At 43.5% G+C, this 14,014-nt stretch overlaps 1 protein-coding gene across 5 annotated transcripts in view; it reads left to right on the forward strand.

Annotated features, from left to right (window-relative positions):
* The window catches only part of Wars1 (tryptophanyl-tRNA synthetase 1), a 29,035-nt gene that overhangs the window by 6,332 nt on the left and 8,689 nt on the right, over positions 1 to 14,014 (forward strand). For all 5 annotated transcript variants that reach the window (XM_076849653.1, XM_076849654.1, XM_077109113.1 and 2 more), the window contains exons 4-7: positions 1,743 to 1,956; positions 3,524 to 3,632; positions 10,648 to 10,767; positions 11,234 to 11,416. In XM_076849653.1, the coding sequence (XP_076705768.1) occupies positions 1,743 to 1,956; positions 3,524 to 3,632; positions 10,648 to 10,767; positions 11,234 to 11,416 (626 nt within the window). The remainder of the gene's footprint in view (positions 1 to 1,742; positions 1,957 to 3,523; positions 3,633 to 10,647; positions 10,768 to 11,233; positions 11,417 to 14,014) is intronic.

The raw sequence follows: 14,014 nt of genomic DNA on the forward strand, positions 1-14,014 counted from the left end.
ACCAGATAGAGTATGAACTGTCAACACAACCAGTGACAAAAAGTATTGATTTCAGTGGACTTCAAAGAAGGCAAGTCTTCCCATAGATGATTCAATAGATTAGACTTGCTAAACATTTATTTTATTGCAAACATAGGCATAGCAGAAATGAAATGAGTAGAACATGCTTGCCCACCTAACCTGGACAAATATCTTCTCTCTTATATGATTCGTGTCTATGGGACTATTTTGATGAGTTTCAAAATATGTTATGAATTCCAAATAATGTTATGAAGCACAGATTACCCCAGAGTAATGGTCCTCTGTGGCCAAGGTGCTGTGCCTGAGGGAAGAGCTCTCTGAACGAGGTTGGCACCATGGTGGTCCTCTACTGGTAGCTCAGTTTATAGTACATTCTGTGTGAACTCTCAGTGGAAATGTTGGTATTTCCCTTGGCAGGCAAATTGGACTATGAATATTCTCTGCTTGTGATCTAATCCAACTAGGCCAATTACTGGACTAGAGCTTTAGGCATGGCATGACTAATTGGCTTAATTAGGCCTGTACTTTTAAATACCAGGCCCCCTGGGGTGGCCAGTGTGGACTTCTAGAAGAGAAGAGTCTTTAATAGATTTCCAAGGTACCCAAGGATACATTTTACATTGCTTTTTTAACATTCATTTTTAAACAGTAAATATACAAACACAGGATAATTGCTGAGACTACAAAAGCTAGTGGAGGGCTAGGGTTGTAGCTCAGTGGCAAAGTGCTTGCCTAGTTGGGTGAGGCACTAGGTTCGTGGGTTCGATCCTCAGCACCACAAAAAAATAAAAGGTATTCTGTCCATCTACAACTACAAAAAAAAAAATAGCTAGTGGAGTAACTGTTTCCCAGAGAACCCCCTGGAGTACCTCTGTCACCCTCATCCGTCTTCAGGATGTGTACCTGAGTTGCTCTTCCTCTCTCTAGTGGTGTCATTGGTTACACCTCGTGAATACTCATCGCACCTATGAGGGAAGTGAGCTGTGCCCAAGTGGGACTCTGGGAGTCAGCAGCCGTTTCAGGAGCTATTCTCTGGCATTAGAGTGCTTAAGAAGTCTGAGGCTTTGTAGTGACCACAGAGTGTGCTTGATACTGCTGCTGCCCTGGATGTTCTTGGCAGTGGTCCCCGGCACGAGGACAACAGAGAAGAGTGAAGTGCATTTGAGCCCATAGCTTCCTGCATGTCCAGGGGTGTGCTCCTTCACCTCTGAGACAGGAGGACAGTCACAGTGATGCCCACCTCACAGGGCTGCTGTGGGACCATACAGAGTAATGATGTGAAAGTGCCAGCCACATGACAGATGTTCTGCAGACTCAGCCATTTGTTTATCTTTGTTTATTTGTTCTGGGGGCTGAACCCAGGGATGCTTTATCACTGAGCATCCCCAGCCCTTTTTTATTTTTATTTTGAGATAGGGTCCTTTTTTTTTTTTTTTTCTTTTTTTTTTTTAAGAGAGAGAGAATTTTAATATTTATTTTTCAGTTTTCGGCGGACACAACATCTTTGTTTGTATGTGGTGCTGAGGATTGAACCCCGGACGCACGCATGCCAGGCGAGCACGCTACCGCTTGAGCCACATCCCCAGCCCCTTGAGATAGGGTCTTAATAAGTTCCGGGCTGGCCAGGAACTTGCCATCCTTCTGCCCCAGATTGCAAGTGTGTGCCACAGTGCCTGGCCGTTGTTAATATTTTTACCTTTCATCTTCATTTCTTTTCTTAGGATGAAATTGATTCTGCAGTAAAAATGTTATTAGCATTGAAGATGAGCTACAAAGCTGCCATGGGCGAGGATTACAAAGCTGACTGCCCCCCTAGGAACGCAACACCTGGGAGTAATAGTGGCCCAGATGCCACAGAAGCCAGCGAGGATTTTGTGGACCCGTGGACAGTACGGACAAGCAGTGCAAAAGGCATTGACTATGACAAGCTCATTGGTACGCCTGCTGCTATCTTTCCCCAAGAATAGCCTCAGCTTTTTAGAAGTGAATCCACTTTAGTGTTTGTGAATTTATATGATATTTACAAGCATTTTTAAATTTTTATTTTTAGTTGAAATGTAATAGTTGTACATATTTATGAGATGCAGTGTGATCTTCCATATATATGTGTATATAATGTAATGATCAGATCAGATAATTATCATTCTTCACCTCAGACGTTTATCATTTCTTTGTGGAGATAACATTCAAAATCAAAATCTTCTAGCTATTTTGAAATATATAGTACATTATGGTTAACTGTGTCCCCCTACTGTGCAAAAAACTGAACATCTCCCGCCATCCCAATGTGACTCTGTCCTCATTGACCAGCCCTCTCCATCCTCTGGTAACCACTCTTCTACTTTGTACATCTATCTGTGTTGTTACAAATGACAGGATTCATCCTTTTTATGGCTTAGTAGTACCGTGTGTATATCCACATTTTCTTTATCCTTTCATCTCTTTGTGGATATACAAGTTGATTTCATGTCTTGGCTACTGCAAATAATGCAGCAGTATACAGAAGTGCAGGTATTTCTTTAACATATTTATTTTCTTTGGAAATATATAATATTTTTAAATTTAAAATGAATCTTAAGTACAGTGCAACTTCAACACCAATGAAAAATAGATCCTAGAAAGAATCCTTTGTGCATTATACTCCCAAAAGACTATTTTAAAATAAAATAACAGTATAACACTTGTTTCAAAATAATAACCTATAGTAGATAGCTTATGAGATTTTTTATTTTTTTTCTTTTTTTTTTTTTTTAAGCAGTTTAGTGCTTGGGAAAGGGCTACCAAAGTGGACATCTTTGCCGTCATTTAAACTGTTCTCATGTGCATGGAGTCAGAGGCTCCTGAAGTCTCACCTCCAGTCGTGTTGATTATGGAGCTGAAGTTAGGATGGATGCCTCTCACAGGTGGCATGTGCCCACTACCACACCCTTCCTCTAGGGTCTTTCTGCACATTCCATGAGAGGTCCTTGCTCTGAGATCAATAATTGTCAAAGAAGTAACAACTACCATGTTTTTATCTAAGTCAAAGCCATTCTCCATGTTGTAAGTGTAGACCATCAATGAGAGGAAGTTCCCAGGAGGACAGCCATTAATTCAGTTCAAGGATTAAGGAATATGGAAAGTCGTAGCTGTAGATGAATATTGTACCTTGTCATCAGCTCTGTGGTGGTGGGGGGGGGTATGTGTGTGTGCACGTCTGTGCAGTTGTCATAAATTGCTAGCTAGACTGCATTCCGAATATCAGAATCCAGTCTTGGTCAAGGAGCATTTTGTTCTGAATTTGTTCCCTGTTTAGCTAATTGTGATCTCAGCTGTTGTTTTAATACTGAGGCTCTTTTCCTGTGTGTCGAGCCAAAGGACTGCAGCAGAGTCCTAAAGAGGTTTGGGGTCATTGAGGTCATGCAAGAATCACTAGTATTTCCCTTTCATTTCAGTGATATCTGGTCTGCAAACTTCCTCCCACCTAAGAAAGTCATCTCTCTTCTTTCCAATTTTTTTCCAGTTCAATTTGGAAGCAGTAAAATTGACAAAGAGCTGATAAACCGAATAGAGAGAGCCACCGGCCAAAGACCTCACCGCTTCCTGCGCAGAGGCATCTTCTTCTCACACAGGTCAGTGGCTTTTCGCCACAGGCTCTCTTGCCCTTCCTCTTTTACTTCACTAAATCGTGAGGTGACTCTTCTCTGGAACTTCCCGGTGTTGTAGGCAAAGTGACCCAGCTGTCAGGAGACTGGGGTCCATCCACCTTCTTCTGTCTTATCAGTAAATCACTATGGGGTCACATCCATCTTTTCATTCTCAGACCCTTAGTTTTCATTTCTAGACTATAAACCTCATAAGATGAAGGTCAAGTTCATTGCAGATAAGATCGTGCCAGATTACTTGCTGTAAGCTATGTAAACAAAAAATTCCTATGTCCAAGTACAGCATGTCCCTGCAATAAACAGTAGGCTTCCTGAAATTATGAGCCTTCTTCCTCCTATTGTACCAGCCTGCTTGTAACTACTATCAAAAGAGAAACTAACAGAGGGTTCAAGGAATAGAGTGTCCCTGCCTCGGACCATAAATTCCAGCAGATAACATCAATAAATAGGCAGTTCTGCCTTCCCATCCCACAGATTACTGGGTTAGGGTAGGCCCACTTCCAGACTTTGTTCACAGAATTTGTGATCAGTGGTCAGGTTGTTCTGCCCTGCTCACACTTGGTCACCAACAGAACTCAGCAACTGCCCAGGCACTTGACATTCAGCCTCCAGAGGACAGCAGGCCCTGCTCAGCCCACCTTGTGAGCAAATGTACTCTATTTTCCCTACTTGAGATACAACTAATGTCATAAGACTCACCTTTTCAAAGCATGCAAATCAATAGGTCTCAGCCTGTTCACAAGATGTGTAGCCTTCAAGAATGTCTAACTGCTGAACATTTCATCACCTAGAAAAAACATTCCTCCTGTGAGCAGTCACTCCCCAGTCCTCCCTGTCTCAGCTGCCAGCAGGTGCCAATCTGCTTTCTGCCTCTGCCTTTGCAGATTCTGGGAACTTTGTGTGAACAGTGTCCTAGGACATTCACCCTTTGTTCCTTGTTCTCTTACTTCAGTGCATGTTTTCTGGGATTCTCCAAATTGTGCCTGTCTTTGTGCATATTCCAGCCTCTAATGGGTTGTGTCCTGATAAATGTACTTTATTTAACATAACGTTGGAAGTGTTCTGAGCCTACATAAACAAGCTCAGAACCCTTGTATCAGCTAACACAAAGCCTGCTTTGTAATAAAGTATGGAGTAGCTCCTTTAATTTATTGAATATTGAACTAAAAGTGCAAAACAGAATAGTTGTGTGGGTACATTTTTACATTATACGTCAAGGACGGTCTCTACTTCATTCTCCCCGCCTGCCCCCCCACACACACCGAGTAGTGGGAATTGAACCCAGGGCCTCATGCATGCTAGCACTCTGCCACTGAACTACAGACCCAGCCCTCCCCACCGTTTTGTTTTTTTTTTAAACAGGGACTTGCTAAGTAGTCTGGGCTGACCCAAAACTTGAGATCCTCCCACCTCAGCTTCCCCAGTAGCACAGACTACAGACGTGTGCCACTCTGCCCAGCCTTCATTCCTTTTATGCCAAAAAGTGTTCCATCACATGGATGAACCCCACATTTTGTCTATCTGTTCATTAGTTGATGGACATTTGGGTTATTTTCATTGTTTGGTTATCAGTTATGCTGCCCTGGACATTTTGCATGTAAACAAGCTTTTGGGTAGACATATGCTTTAGTTCTGGATGTGCACCTGGGAATAGAATTGGTGGCTTAGGTGATAACTGTTTATCTTTCTGAGGAACCGACAAACTGTCCCACAGTAGCAGTGATCATCCTCCACTCCAGCCACCCATGTACAGAGGTTCCGATTTCTACAGCCTTACCAGCACTTATTTCCCAAGCTTTTGTTGTGGTCTTACAGCGAGCCTAGTGGGTATAAAGCAGTATCTCACTGTGGTTTCAGGGATGGTTCCCTAATGACATCTTTTCGTGTGCTTATTGGTATTCTATTTTATTTTGTTTTGTTTTGTTTATCTGTTTGTTTTTTGAGACGTGGTTTCATTATGTTGCCCAGGTTGGCCTTGAACTCACAACCCTCCTGCCTCAGCTTCCTTCCAAATAGCTGGGACCATAGGCATGTACTATGACATAAATGGCTCTTTTATATCTTCTTTTTTAGGGGGATTGGGGGGTAACTGTGGATTGAACTCGGACACTCGACCACTGAGCCACATTCCCAGCCCTATTTTGTATTTATTTAGAGACAGGGTCTCACTGAGTTGCTTAGCACCTTGCTTTTGCTGAGGCTGGCTTTGAACTCACGATCCTCCTGCTCAGCCTCCTTAGCTGCTAGGGGATTACAGGCATGCGCCACCATGCCCCACTTTTGTATCTTCTTGAGAGAACAATTTAGATCCTTTGCCTACTTTTTTTAACACTTTACTTTTATACATACATATATATATAATTTATTTATTTTATTTATGTATTTTTATGTGGTGCTGAGGATCGAAACCAGTGCCTTTTTTGAGTGAGGCAAGCACTCTAGCACTGAGCCACAGCCCCAGGCAAGGCCTACTTTTCAATTGGGTTATTTCCTTTTTAATGTTTTTGTTATTCTCCATACTGGGGATCAAACCCAGGAGCACTTTATCACTGGGTCTTGCTAACTTGACCAGGCTGGCTTTGGACTTAGGATCCTGCTGCCCCAGCCTCCCAAGTGGCTGAGATTACAAGGGTGCTCAGCTTTTTATTGTTGAGTTACAATAATTTATTTTTGTTAATTGGCACATTACATTTATGGATAAAAGTGGGATTCGTTGTAATATGTTCACACATGCATAGGGCGTGATTTTGTCAGCTGCGCTCCCAGGACCTCCCCTTCGCTTTCCCCTGAGCCCCCTTCATTTACTCTACTGATATACCTTCTGCTTTCACAAGATCCTTTTTTTTTACTCCTCTTTTCTCTACATATATTCTGGATACTAATTTCTTACCAACAGAAGAATTGTGATATATTCTTCTGTTGTGTAGGCTGCCTTTGCACTTTTCTGATAGTGTCCTCTGAAGTACAGAAGTTTTAATTTTGAGGAAGCCCAGTTTATTTTTTTATTTGGTTGCTTATATTTTTGGTAGCATTTCAGAAACCATTGCCTAATCCACAGTCCTAAAGACTCACATCTGTGTTTTGTAGAGCTTTACAGTTCTGGCTGTTACGTTTAGGTCTCTGGCGCTTTTTGATTAGATTTTTGTGCATGTGTGTAATAGGGCTCCAAATTCATTCCTTTCCATGTGGATAGCTAACTGTCCCAGCACCGTTTTTTGAAAAGACTATTCTTTCCTTGCTGATTTTTTTCTTGACATCCATGTTGAAAACCAACTGAACATATATTTAAATGTTTAATTCTAGGCTCTCCACTGATCATCGTCTTATGCTAGCACCAAAAAGCCTTGATTACTGTAACTGTGAGAGAATTTGAGTGTTCCAACTTTGCTCTTGTTTTTCAAGGTTGTTTTGGTATTCTGGGTCCCTAGCGTTTCCATATATCATTTTTATATAAATGTGTTTTGTGTGTGTGTGTGTGTTTGTGTTTTTTAACTGGGGATTTAACCTAGGCTCACTCTACCATTGAGCTATACTATACTCCAGCCCTCCTTTATTTTCATTTTGAGACAGGGCATTGCTGAGTTGCTAAGGCTGGCCTCAAACTTGACATTCTCCTGCCTCAGCCTCCTGAGTCTTTGGGATTACAGACATGTTCCACTATGCCTGGCCCCAAATAAATTTTTGGATCTGCTTTTTCATTTCTGCAAAAAAAGGCAGCTGGGATTTTGATAGAGATTGCTATTAAGTATCCAATCCTGGACATGGGATGTCTTTCTAGTTACTTACATTTTTAGTGTCTTTCACTGATGCTTTGTAGTTTTCAGTGTATAACTCTTATACTCCTTTGGTTAGATTATTCCTATAGATCTGGTTTTTATGCTATTATAAATAGCATTTACTTATATCATTATTGCTATTGTATAGAAATACACAGCTGATTTTTGTATGTTGATCATCTTTCTTGAAACTTCACTGAATTTGTTTATTCTCTAATATATTTTTCTCTTTTGTGTGCATTCTATAGGATTTTCTATTTATAGGATCATGTCACTAATAAACAAACATAGTTCTTTACTCTTTTCCTTTCCGTTTTGGATATTTTTTTTTTCCTTATTGAATTGTTCTGACTGGAACTTCCATACTGCATTGAATAGCAGTAGGGAAAGTATATCCCCAGTTGCAGGAAAAAGGCCTTCAGTCTCACCATTGTTCTCCATACTGAGGATCAAACTCAGGAACACTTTATCACTGAGCTACATCCTCAGTCCTTTTTATTTTTTATCGAGACTGGGTCTTATAATATTAGCTGTGAATTCTGTAAATTCCCTTCCTCTTGTTAACGAACTTTCCTTTTTTTTTTTTTTTAATTTTTTTTAGTTATACATGGACAATATCTTTATTTTGTTTATTTGTTTTTACCTGGTGCTGAGGATCAAACCCAGTGCTTCACATGTACAAGGCAAGCACTCTGCCACTGATCTACAACCCTAGCCCCAAACTTTTCTTTTATTCTTAGTCTATGGGGTGTTCATTTGAAAGGATGTTGACTGTTAGCAAATGCTTTTTATCTTTTCTGTCAAATGGTCACATGGACTTTGTCCTCTATTCTATTAAAATGGTTCTTCTTGTTGACGAATTTTTGTATGTTGAGTCAAACTTGCATTCCTGGAACAATTCCCACTTGATTGTGGTGTTGCTGGATAGTGAGTTTTTAAGGACTTTTATTCCCAGATATTTTGATCTGGTATGTCTGTGTCTGTGTGTTATCCTGGTCTGGGTTTGGTATGGGTTGAAAACTAGTCTCTCTTCAGTTTTCTTGGGAGAGAGCAAAGGGTTGATGTTCATTCTTTACTGAACATTTCATGGGAATAACCAGTGAAGCCACCTGGTTCTGGGCCCAGCTTTTGGGGAGTCTCCATTACTGGTTGAGTCTTTTACTTGTTGAAGATCCACTGGATTTCATTTCTTCTTGGCCCAGGTCAGCAGTCATCCCTGGGAATTGGTCTCTTCCCTCCAGGCCTCTACTTTGTTGTTGTGCCCTTGTTGGTAGTAGTCCTTCACAATCCTCTTATTTCTGTGAAGTCAGAAATAAGTACCAAGAATTGGAGGCCGGGCATAGTGGCACATACCTGTAATCCCAGCAGCTTGCGAGGCAGAGGCAGGAAGATCTCAAGTTCAAAGCCAGCCTTGGCAATTTAGCGAGGCACAAAGCACTAGGACGCGAGTACTAAAAAAAAAAAAAAGAAAGAAAGAAAGAAAGAACTTCTTGGAATTGAACTCATGGCCACTCAACCACTTAGCCTCATCCTCAGCCCTATTTTATATTTTATTTAGAAACAGGATCTCACTGAGTTGCTTAATGCCTCACTAAGTTGCTGAGACTGGCTTTGAACTTGAGATCCTCCTGTCAGCCTCACGAGCCTCTGAGATTACAGGCATGCACCACCATGCCTGGCTCTCCTGTCCCTTTTTGCATTCCTGCTTTGATCATTATACTCTTCTCTTCCAACCCACCTTGGTTAGCTAAAGACTTACCAATTCATTGACCATGAGACAAAGGTTTTCATCCTAATATTTCACAGTCCTCCCTGCCCTTGTGACTTACTTTTTATTTCTCCTCAGCATATTAATCCTGCAAGCTCTTTGCTCAGGGAGCTTGTGACTTGACCTTGCTCGCTCTCAGATGTGAGAGTGCCTCTACCTAATCTACCATCCGTGAAGTCGGGGTTAAAGAGACGCAGTGGCACTGCAGAGCTGCAGTGCTAGGCGCTGTCTGGGTGTCCTCACCACTGAACCAGCCCCTGCTGAAGCGACCCACAGGAAGCGTAGGTGACAGCTATGCTTCCTCCCTTCTATATGTCCTTAGAAGTTTAATTTGGCAAGTTGTGAGAACCCAAGAATGACTCTTTTCTTATTTCAAAAAACTAACACCTGGAGTACTCATTTTCTCCTCAGGCCAGCTCTGTTGACCCTTGGCCTGGGGAACAGCAGAAGCCCCTTTTAGAAACCTGTTATCCAGGCTATATACCCTGACCTCTGGGAGAGACATGTATTCCTCTTTTATTTTGGGACACTACACACAAACCCAGAACATTCACACATGAGTGTTGGCGGGTTTTAACATCTTTTGAACATGGCTGAACATTGAAACCATTTTTTATATTTTAAAAATACAAAATCTCACATCCCCACTGGTTCAGAATCTCTGAGATGGGCCCAGGCAGCCATGACTGGAATAGCCCTGCCAGGGGTGCTGATTTACAGCCAGCAAGAGGGGTGCTCTGTGTTGTCTGTGTGCCTCCATCTCCAGGGGAGAAGGGACAGCTCCACAATGACTCACGGGTGAAGACACTTGAGTCCCATGCTGGCTCAGGCCTCCCTACTCAGATCTCTAAATGGGAACTTCACTCTGAACCCCAAGGGGACATTCCTCCTGCTCCTCCCCAAGTCAGGCCTGCGTAGAGCCCTGTCATTTTCCTGGGCTGGGTGATTCTAACAAGAATCCCATGGTATTGGTGTGGTATCTCCAAGGGAGGTGTAAAGAGTACAGAGTATAATCAATTTGATAATCATAGGAATTCTAGAAGAGTCCCAGGGCTGCCCATTCGTGTCCCTTTTAGACCTGTTACTCCAAACAGTCGTTCACAGGAGAAACCTGTTGTAAACCAGAGGTTGAGGCAGGAGGATCTTGAGTTCAAAGCCAGCCTCAGCAAGAGCAAAGCGTTAAGCAACACAGTGAGACCCTGTCTCTAAATAAAATACAAAATAGGGCTGGGGATGTGGCTCAGTGGTTGCATGCCCCTGAATTCAATCCCCAGTACCCCCAAAAAGATATGTTCCCTGTTGTTTTTATATCATAGACACCAAAATAACATCCTAGTTATTATCAATGATGTTTTGTCTCTTTATTTTTCATTTCCAAAATGTGACTAGGTGCTTTGATATTTTTCCTTAAAAAATCACATTCTTTTTCTTCCATTAGAGATATGAATCAAGTTCTCGATGCCTATGAAAATAAGAAGCCGTTTTATCTGTACACAGGCAGGGGCCCCTCTTCTGAGGCAATGCACGTAGGTCATCTCATCCCGTTTATTTTCACCAAGTAAGTACTCCTCAGATGACTTCTCTCACTTTCCCATGAACCCAGACGGACCTGCAAGCCGTCTCTAGAACTGCAGATGTGTGACTCTGCTTGTCCAGCAGCCAGGAAGTCAGGCCCTGGCACCCTTATACTGCTGAGCTCCCCTGGGCCTGCTGCACTCCTCTGCCTGCTCCCTGCTCATGCCCCCTTAGGCAGCCACAGCTCAGCCTGGGCATTCCCCATTTGCAAGATGAGAACACCAACTCTTACCTTGTAAATTATCAATAAAGTGTGGAAAAGCAGCTCAGAACCTAGCTTATGAGGCCCTCTGAGTCCACATGGTACATTGTAGTAGATTTCATCATGAGGACTAGTCAAATTAGCAGCATAAGATCATGTGGTTTCGTAAGCAGAAACCACATGTTCATAAGCAAAGTCACATTCTTTCTCAAGGACAACAGGCACCTGCATTCTCCCTTGTTCCCAGGTGGCTGCAGGATGTGTTCAACGTGCCCTTAGTGGTCCAGATGTCTGACGACGAGAAGTACCTATGGAAGGACCTGAGCCTGGACCAGGCCTACTCCTACACCATAGAGAACGCCAAGGACATCATTGCCTGCGGCTTTGACATCAACAAGACCTTTATCTTCTCTGACCTTGAATACATGGGGTAAGGAGAACACTTCTGGCCGCCTCTTGTGCATAGAATTAGACACGAAACCGGAAACATCCAAAATGGCTTAAGGCTGAGAAAATGGTTTTGGGTTTTGATTTTTGGGGTTTTTTTTCTCCTTTTGAAAAATCGTAATCTAAAGGATTAGAAATTGTGAGCATTTTAGGGACATGGCTATTGCCTTCACAATTATATTTACAAAAGGTAAAAGCCCAGTGTGGCTTGGTGGTGCCCTGCCTTGCCACCTCAGCCTGTGACAGGTAGGTACTTCTGCATCATTCTTTCTCCCAGGATGGCCAGCCTTAGAGTCCTGATAGCTTCCTTGTTTTTAGTGTCCCTTTTTCCTCATAGAGGAAAAACCCACTGGTTACACAGTTTCCCTCACAATCTAGTAATTTAAATCAGCCTTTAATGGGTCAACATATGTCATTCTGAAAATCCTTGGATTTGAACTTCTGAGGTCTTGGACTTTGTCCCAAATAATTGCCAAGAGATGCATTAGAAAAATATGACTTTGATCAGCCCTCACAAGAAGAATGCTGTTTATTTCAACAAACATTTCCTGAGGGCTGGGGTGTAACTCCATGGCAGAGAGTGCTTACCTAGCATGTGTAGGGACCCCTGAATTCCATACCCTGCACCATAAAAAAAATCATGAGTTCTGAAAATATGGCACTCCTTGGGGAGCTGATTCTACAAAGTGATGGTCATCTTGCTGGGGTCCCTCCTGTGCTGTCTCACTACAAGTTGCCCAGCCAAGGCAGGCATGAGGGAACACCCCAGGGGCAGCAGAAACCGCCAGCACCCAGGAGCATAGCTGTTCCAATTTCCAGAATGCTCCCTTTATGTAGGTACTTGAAGTCAAGTGCAAGCTTCATAGGCATAGGGATAATTCTTTTTCTGACGTCACCTGTTAGGTATTTTCTTAAATCTCATTCCTTTCTTCTGCCATGTGAGCATAGCTGCACTAGGGGATTCTTGAAAGATCAAAGGTTTTCCATAGAATGTTCTTCACCAACTAAGGTAGGAGGTGAGCTGTCCAGCTTCCAACAGCAGTGGTCTCCATAGCTGAGCTCAGAGGTCATGTGCGTGGCGCCATCCTTTGAGTGGGAGGAGCCACAAACAGTTTCCAATGCCAACCCTAAATCTCCTTGGCTCAAGGCCAAATGACACTCAAATAAGCTCAAATAATTCACAGGTGGCACCCCGCACATGACCAGGGCAGTGAAGAGACCACACATCACCAACCTCTTTAACACATTCTGAATGTGGCACTTGTAGCAGCCGTTTTCTGAGCCATCTTTGGTAACTAGGGTCTCAGCTCCTGGCTGAACTTCCTTTTTCTCTATAAGCATGAATTAAATTTTACATGAGTGAAATGAAAATCAAACAATACATCACCCCATTTAAGAATTTCTTCCAAACACTTGAGTGTTTTACTTTTGTTTTGTGGATTTTACTCAAAAGCGGCGTCTTTGCCTAACAGAGCTGCTTCCTGGCGAAACCACGCACGAAGTCAGACTTGGCCTCCTGTTGGGTGTAAGGAGCATAGTGAAGCCTCTGTGGGGCGGGGAGTCCTGTGGCCCTGCCTGCAGAGGTCGGAGGAGGCAGAGTATGAAAACTTGTATTTCAGACCCAGCTCTGTCCCTACTTGGTCTGGCTCCCTGGGCAAGTCCCTAAATCTCCAGGGTCCAGTTTCCTGTGAAGTTGGAGTACATGAGGATATCAAGAGGCAACACAGCAGAGGTTGCCCATGGTTCAAGTCCCAGCTGACACCACTGTGTGACTCATGCACCTAAGGCATGGTCTCTGCCTTTCTTGGCTCCTCTCCTTTATTCTGCAGATCATTTACTGAGCATCTCCTCTGTGTCAGGCCAGGGTGTGTAGAAAGAGGGATCAGGAGACAAAAACAGCTACCCCTGTCACCTGCAGTGACAGCCAGGTGTTGGGAGGACAAGGAAGGGGTGGAGATGAGGAGAGCTGGGGATAGCAGTGCCCACTACGGGGTGTATGAGGACTGCGCACATTTCTGCACGTGAAGTGGTGAGGAGAGTGCCTGGCACCTGGTGAGCCTCAACAAATGTGTCGCCTTCTAAAACCTCTTCTAGCGCTCAACCCTGTGTGTGCAAGGCTGGGTCACAGCTGCAACTCACAGGGCAGGCAGGTGTGTTCCTCCTTGCCCTTGAGAGGCCTTGGCTGCTGTGCTGTGTCTGTCCCTGCCTGGGCTGCTGTGGACCTCCCCTCGTGGGCACTAGGGTACCTTCTTGTGCAGCATGACTTCATGTGGAAATCCATGATTGTCCTGGTGATTAGGTTCAGTGTCCTCCACCCCAAGGTGCAGGGAGCCTATGGCCCTTCTCCCCGGATGGCAGATAACCCATTTTGGCAGGTGTGAGCTCTGCTGCTGCTCCCCAGGATGCCACTCTTTCAGGTTAGTTCCTGTCTTAGCAGGAAGAAAAAGTGCATGTCTTTCCAGTTGGTGGAGGTTGTCAGCTCTGCTGTTGTACTGTGAGCTGGGATGCTCCTGGTGAGTCCTTCCCAGCTCCTATCCCACCATGCCCGGAGCCCTGGGATTGAAAAACCAGCTGGCTGCTA

Source organism: Callospermophilus lateralis, chromosome 3 (genome assembly GCF_048772815.1).
Source record: "Callospermophilus lateralis isolate mCalLat2 chromosome 3, mCalLat2.hap1, whole genome shotgun sequence".
Lineage (NCBI taxonomy): Eukaryota > Metazoa > Chordata > Mammalia > Rodentia > Sciuridae > Callospermophilus > Callospermophilus lateralis.